The sequence below is a fragment of the Myotis daubentonii genome, chromosome X (genome assembly GCF_963259705.1).
Source record: "Myotis daubentonii chromosome X, mMyoDau2.1, whole genome shotgun sequence".
NCBI classification, from domain to species: Eukaryota; Metazoa; Chordata; class Mammalia; order Chiroptera; family Vespertilionidae; genus Myotis; species Myotis daubentonii.
In genome coordinates, this window is record NC_081861.1 from 40585109 (window position 1) to 40593189 (window position 8081).

Sequence of the window (8081 nt, forward strand, 5' to 3'; positions counted from 1 at the left end):
TTTCTAACTCTCTTTTCCTCTCCCTTCCTCTCTGTAAAACATCAATAAAATATATTTTAAAAAAATAAAAGCAACATATGGCTCTGAACTGGATTCTTTGTGATAATAGATCACTTGGGGACAATTGATGAAACTTGATTGGGACCTGAGAATTAGTTATTAGTAATCCATTTATGTTAATTTCCTTGTTTTAATGATTATGTCATAATTAGAAAAATATCCTTGTTGGCAAAAAACAAAACAAAAAACACACAATCATTCGGAGATAATGGGTATCAGGTGGATAACTAGCTCTCAAATCATTCAGAAAGAAAACCCCAAGACATTCTCTATTGTAATTCAAACCTTTCTCTACGTTTGTGATTGCTTCAAAATAAAATAATAATAATTTAAAAATGCAAAGAGCCCTGGCTGGTGTGGCTCAGTTGGTTGGACATAAATCCCTGCAACAAAAGGTTGCTGATTGGATTCCTGGTCTAGGCACATGCTTGGGTTGCAGGCTCAATCCCCAGCAGGGGGAATGCAGAGGCAGCTGATTGATGTTCTGCTTTCACATAGATATTTCCCTTTCTCTCCCTCTAAAACTCAATAAACTATTCTTTTTTAAAAAAAGAATGTCTTACTCATGAAAGGCAAGGACAGGCTGAGTTTTAGATTAAAGGAGGCTAGCTAGAACTAACAAATCAATGCCTGATCCCGAATTACATCCTGGAAACCACCACCACTCTATTTGTACAAAGAATATTATTATTTGTACAATTGGAGAACTATGAATGTGGCCTGTAGGTTAGATAATAGTATTTTATCAATATTATTTTCCTGATACTATTTTTATTGATTTATTTTAGAGAGAGAGAGAAAGGGAAATGTTGATTTGTTGTTCTACTTATTTATGCATTCATTGGTTGCTGCTTGTGTGTGCCCTGATTGGGGATTGAACCCACAACCTTGATGTACCAGGATGATGCTCTAACCTACTGAGCTACCTGTCCAGGGCAATTTCACCATGCCTACATAAAAGAAATATTTTATTCTGAGAGATACATGCTGAAGTATTTAGGGTTAAAGGAATATCATGCCTAAAATTTACTTGGAAATGGTTCAGGAAAAACGGGGAATATTCATATATATTGAAAGGAAATAACAAATCAAATAACAAACTGTTAACATTTGGGAAAACTGGGTGCAATGAATATGAAAGTCTTTGCAACTTTTCTGCAAGTCTGAAATTATTTTATTAGAAAGTGTTACCAAAAATGACCCAGCTGGCATGGCTCAGTGGTTGAACGTTGACTTATTAATAAGGAGGTTCTGGCTTGATTCCAGTTGGGGCATGTGCCTGAGTTTCAGGCTCAATCCCTGGTGTCGGGAGTACAGGAGGTAGCCCATCAATGATTCTCTCTCATCATTGATGTTTCTATGTCTCTCTACCTCTCCTTTCCTCTCTGAAATTATACACACACACACACACACACACACACACACACACACACACACACACACTGGCCAGATTATTATGACCACCTGAAGTTTGTAGGCAAATTAGCTATAATTTCGCGCTGAAGATACTAGAGGGCCAGACCATTATAAATAGGGAAGCAGGTTGTTTACCATGACAGTAGAACTGATTTTTTTCTGAAGATACGGGTAAACAACCGATTTAACAGCCTTTGAATGTGGGATATATTTGAACGTGAGTGGTCAGATTATTATGACCACCTGATGTTTGTAGGCAAATTAGCCGTATACTGCATCATATGGGATATGGAAGCTGAAGGCCTGTTCGAACACTTTTGTTGTCTGCAGTTACCAAGATAAAACGTCTCCAATTCGCACAGGAACACAAGGATTGGACAGTTGAGCATTGGAAAAAAGTCATGTGGTCCGATGAATCACGTTTCCAGTTGCATCTTGCAGATGGCAGAGTGAGAATTTGGCGGAAACAGCATGAAAGCTCGCACCCCCCACATGCATGAGTACAACCCTTCAAGCTGGTGGGAGCAGTGTTATGGTTTGGGGCATGTTTTCCTGGCATGATTTGGGCCCTTTAATTTGTGTGGAACAACGTCTGAATAGCACAACATACCTAAGCATTGTTGCTGGGATGAAGTTAAAAGAGCCATCAGGCAGCTGGTTCCACAACCATCAAATCTCACAGAACTTGGCAGTGCTATTCATCAGGCATGGTGTCAGATTCCTCGCATCAAACAAAAGTCCTGGACCAGATGACTTCACAGGTGAATTTTACTAAACATTCAAAAAACTAACAGCTATCCTTCTAATACTATTCCAAAAATAATTCATGTAGAGGGAAGATTCCCAAGCACATTTTATGAGGCTAGCATTATCCTAATTCCAGAAACCGATAAAGACATTATAAAGAAATAAAATTATATGCTGCTATCTCTAATGAACACAGATGCAAAAATTCTCAACAAAATATTAGCAAACTGAATCCAGTACTACATTAAAAAGATAATACAAGTGCACACATACTGGAATGGCTACCATCAACAAACCACAAGTGCTGGCGAGGATGTGGAGAAAAAGGAACCCTAGTACACTGCTGGTGGGAATGCAGACTAGTACAACCACTATGGAAGACAGTATGGAGTTTTCTCAAAAAATTAAAAATGGAGCTGCCATTTAACCCAGTGACCCCACTTCTAGGAATATATCCTAAGAAGCCAAAAATACCAATCAGAAAGAATATATGCAACCCTATGTTGATAGTAGTGTTATAGCTAAGATCTAGAAACAGCCCAAGTACCCATCAGTAGATGAATGGATGAAAAAAACACCTGTGGCACATTTACACAATGGAGTACTATGCATCTGTAGAAAAGAAGGATCTCTTACCCTTTGAGACAGCATGAAGGGACCTGGAGAGTATTATGTTAAGTGAAATAAGCCAGTCAGAGAAAGACAGGTATCACATGATCTCACTTATATGTGAAATCTAATGAATAAAATAAATTGAAAAACAAAATAGATCCAGAGAACATGGAAGCATGCAACAGACAGAGGATCCTCAGAAGGTGGGGGGGGGGGGGGGAGGGAAAAGATCTTCCAAAGAACTTGTATGCATATATGCATAACCCATGGACACAGACAATAGTGGGTTGAAGGCCTGGAGAGGGGATGGGAATTGGGGTTAAATGGAGAAAAAAGGGGACATCTGTAATACTTTCAACAATAGGGATAAATTTTAAAAAAATAAAAATAAAATCAAACCTGCACATCATAAAAAATAAAGTAAATGTAAAGTAAATATAGTGATTTAATTGGTTTGTTAAATACATACATAATTGACATAAAAAAGATAATACACCATGATCAAGTGGGACTTATTCCAGGGTTGCAAGTTTGGTACAATATATGCAAATCAATAAATGTGATACACCACATAAACAAAATGAAGGATAAAAACACATGATCATACCAATAGATGCAGAAAAGCATTTGATAAAATCCAGCACCCATTTACGAAAAATAAAAACCTCTCAGCAAAGTGGGAACAGAGGGAACATACCTCAACACAATAAAGGCCGTACATGGCAAACTCACAGCCAACATCATATTTAGTGGTGAAAAATGGAAAGATTTTCCTCTAATATCAGGAACAAGACAAGGATGTCCACTCTCACCACTCTTATTCAACATAGCACTGGAAGTCCTAGCCAGAGCAATAAGGTAAGAGCGAGAAATAAAAGGCACCCAAATCAGTAATAAAAAAGTAAAATTGTCACTTTTTGTAGATGACATGATTTTTTATATAGAAAATCTTAAAGACTCCATCAAAAAACTATTAGAAACAGTTAACAAATATAGTAAAGTTACAGGATACAAAATCAATGTACAAAAATCCACTGTATTCTTATATACTAACAATGAAATTTTAGAAAAAGAAATGGAAAAAACAATTCCTTTTGCAACTACAACAAAAATCAATAAAGTACTTAGGAATAATCTTAACAAAGGTTGTAAAGGATTTATATATTGAAAACTACAAATCATTATTAAAAGAGATTGAAAAAGACACAATGAAATGGGAAAGATATGTCATGTTCATAGATTGGAAGAATCAACATAGTTAAAATGTCCATATTACCCAAAGCAATATGCAAATTTAATGCAATTTCCATCAATATCTCAATGACATTTTTTAAAGAACCTCATCAGACTTTTATGGAACCAAAACGATTCTGACTAGCCAAAGCAATCCCAAGAAAAAAGAATGAACCTGGAGGTATAACATTCTCTGATTTCAAATTATACTACAAAGTGACAATAACCAAAACAGCATGGTATTGGCAGAAAAAGAGACACACAGACCAGTGGAACAGACCTGAGAGCCCAGAAATAAACCCACATGTACATGGGCAAATAATTTTCAACAAAGGAGTCAAAACATACAATAGAGAAAAGAAAGCCCCTTCAATAAATGGTGCTGGGAAAATTGGAAAGCCACATGTAAAAGAATGAAACAACTACAGTTTGTCTCCATATACAAAAATTAATTCAAAATGGATTAAAGACCTAAATATAAAATCTGAAACAATAAATTACATAGAAGAAAACATAGGTACTAAAGTTAAGGACCTTGATCTTAAAGAGGATTTTATGAATTGACCCTAAAAGCAAGTGTAGTAATGGCAAAAATGAATTAATAGGACTATATCAAACTAAAAAGCTTCTGCACAGCAAAAGAAACCACCAACAAAACAAAAAAAGGCAACCAAACGAATGGGAGAAAATATTTCCAAACAACAGCTATGGCAAGGGATTAATATCCAAAGTATATAAACAACTCAACACCAACCAAACAAACAATCCAACTGAAAAAAAAAATGGACAGAAGACCTGGACAGACATTTCTCCCAAAAATACATACAAATGGCCAACAGATATATGAAAAGATGTTCAACTTAACTATTACGGAAATGCAAATCAAAACTACAATGAGATATCACCTCACATCTGTTAGAATGACTATTATCAACAACATGCAAATGATGTATTATAAAATTGTACACTTGAAACCTATATAATCTTAGTAACCAATGTCACCTTTACAAATTTGATTTTAAAAATTTGTAATTTTGCCGAAACCGGTTTGGCTCAGTGGATAGAGCGTCGGCCTGCGGACTGAAGGGTCCCAGGTTCGATTCCGGTCAAGGGCATGTACCTGGGTTGCGGGCATATCCCCAGTAGGAGATGTGCAGGAGGCAGCTGATCGATGTTTCTCTCTCATCGATGTTTCTCTCTCATCGATGTTTCTGACTCTCTATCTCTCTCCCTTCCTCTCTGTAAAAAATCAATAAAATATATTTTTAAAAAATTGTAATTTAAAATTTTAGAATTAAAAAATATTCCTGTATTCATCTAAAAAAAGACAAGCCCGTTATTCTTTGCTATATGGCCATCCAGTCTAGTATATGCACTATTTTCTAGCCTAGTTGAGATTATACTGAACATATAATTTTTAAAAAATGCTTTATTGATTTCAGAGAGGAAGGGAGAGGGAGAAAGAGATAGAAACATCAGTGATGAGATAATAATTTATTTATCAACTGCCTCCTCCACGGCTACTGAGCATCCAGCCCACAATCCGGGCATGTGCACTGACCAGAAATTGAACCATGACCTCCTGGTTTAGAAGTCGATGCTCAACCACTGAGCAACACTGGCCAGGCTGTACATATAATTTTTTATTCTGCTTTTCTTCCTCTCCACATAATACCATTTTTCTTTTAAAATATCTCTTCTTTTTTGTTTGTTTTTTTAAAAAAATATTTTATTGATTTTTTACAGAGAGGAAGGGAGAGGGCTAGAGAGTTAGAAACATCGATCAGCTGCCTCCTGCACACCTCCTACTGGGGATGTGCCCACAACCAAGGTACATGCCCTTGACCAGAATCAAACCTGGGACCCTTGAGTCCGCAGGCCGACGCTCTATCCACTGAGCCAAACCGGTTAGGGCCAGGGCAAATGTTTTAAGTTTCATCCAAATCTAGATATCCTCATGAGATTATATCAAACAAATAAACATTATCTTTCGTATAACAGAAAATGGGTTGAGAATTAACAGGACTATTGTGACCTCCCTAAGAGGGACCCTATATCCTACTTTTCCCATCAAGGATCCAAAATAGAGCTATTTACTCAACTTGGGAGTTTTTTTGTCACTTCTTACACTATTAAAAGAAAAAAAAAACTACTTAAATGAAGTTGTTGGTTTTTTTTAATCTAGCAAACTTAAAAGAGGTAGGGTGTCTTACACCAAATTTGGAATGAAGGAGACTCTTTAAGTCCTTTTAATCCTTTTCTCATTCCCATCCATAATCTGGAGACAAACTTTGGATGTTAAGATTTTTGGAGGTGCGCTTAAGATTTGGTGGGGTTTTTTTTTTAGCTGTAAAACTCTAAAGAATAACTACAGAGAAATGGGGGCTTAGTAGAAAGATAGTAGGCTTTCTTTCTAACTGACTCATTGAGGTACATATACCAGTCAGCTCAGCTAACCAGGTAAAAAATAGAAAAGGATTCAAAAGAAGCCCAAATATAATTAGTTAAAAAAAATCCAATACAGAGGTAACCCCCACATCAGATCAATTACAAATAAGACTATAATTTCCCATTAATATAAAGCTTGGTGGGAAACAACAGAATATAAATAATATGCAACATAAAACTTGGAGAATAATGGCTTTAGCATAGTATAAACACTACCTCATACTGAGGATGTCCTGCACAGATAAGAAGCAGTTCTAGAGTTCGCAGGTCCCCAAGACCTTGGCCTGGAGTACAAACAATTTTTTCAAGAAAAGTTTCACATAGTTCAGTAAAAATCCGACAGTAATTCAGAACTTTGTCTAAATCTTCACGTGCCACAGCCATATGATAGGCAGTCTCCAATGTCAGGACTCCTTGAAACAGTTGCATGGCTAATGGCAAGTTAGTCTCCACATTCTCAATGGCATAGAGAGCTGAGCACACACAGTCTGAAGCAGCTTCATGTAGGTTGGATGAGGTCTTATCCTGTTGCAAAACCTCAAAAAGGAGTGCTAGTAACTTATTGTTAGCCATGAAGTTACTGTCCAAAACGCCTAGGTTAAACCAACTCCCCAAACAGCGAAAGACCTTCATAAGCATTTTCTCATCTGTTCCTGCTTTTTCTACACAGGTCATCAATAGAGATACCACTGTACTAGAGTAGAAGGCCAAATCTTCTATTATTTCTGTGCGTCGGTTAGCTCCAATTCGTAAGGAACGACTATGTACTTCTTCAGGTAACACTGTAAGGATCTCCAGCAGAAAAGGCAGAGAAGTCACATCATTGCTATATTTTTCCACCAATGTTTGTACACACCCCTTCCATGAAGGCATCTGTAGGGCAAGGTCTGCTATTGCTAAAGCCAGCTGTGTTACAGTGACAGGTGACAAGTCTTTCAAGTTCTGGATATGGGTTAGTAATGAGTCCCGCAAAGAGGCATGAGAGTCTGTGGGGAGCTCATAAAATGAGGTCTGAATCTTCATTTTCATGGTCTGTGCAGCAAAATAGCATGATTCTACATCCTGTCGAATTTGTAGCAACTGGTCTGAAATCTCCCATGCATGAACCGAACGCTGCAGCTCCCCAAGCCAAAACGAGGCGCGCTCCTTGCCGCTGGGATCCGGGTCGTGGTAAAGCGCCTGCACTGCCTGGTACACGAGCTGCAGGGTCGGCTTGGCTCCTTCCATGGTGGTGGTGGCGGCGGCGGCGGCGGCGGCGGCGGCAGTGACGGCTCTCGCTCTTCTCCACCACTCCTCCGGTTGCTCCGCCTTCGCCTTTCCTTACTGTGTCAGCCACAGCCGCTCCCCGACTGGCGCCATCTCTTCTTTGCTAAAATATCTCTTCTTAACTCCTTTTAGAAATAGCCCCATATTTATTTTATGAAAAGAAGCAGAGTAACAAAATCCTTAGAAAAGGCCCTGATTGCTTTGGCTCAGTGGATAGAACGTCGGCTTGTGGACTCAAGGGTCCCAGGTTCGATTCCGGCTAAGGGCATGTACCTTGGTTGTGGGCACTTCCCCAGTGG

The 8081-nt window shown here is 38.1% G+C and overlaps 1 protein-coding gene across 1 annotated transcript; it reads right to left on the reverse strand.

Annotated features, from left to right (window-relative positions):
- Window positions 1–5790: 5790 nt before the first annotated feature.
- LOC132223839 (transportin-3-like) lies at window positions 5791–7876 on the reverse strand. The gene has a single exon (XM_059678875.1). The coding sequence runs from the start codon at window positions 7741–7743 to the stop codon at window positions 6712–6714; it is 1032 nt and encodes a 343-aa protein (XP_059534858.1). The 5' UTR covers window positions 7744–7876; the 3' UTR covers window positions 5791–6711.
- Window positions 7877–8081: the final 205 nt, after the last annotated feature.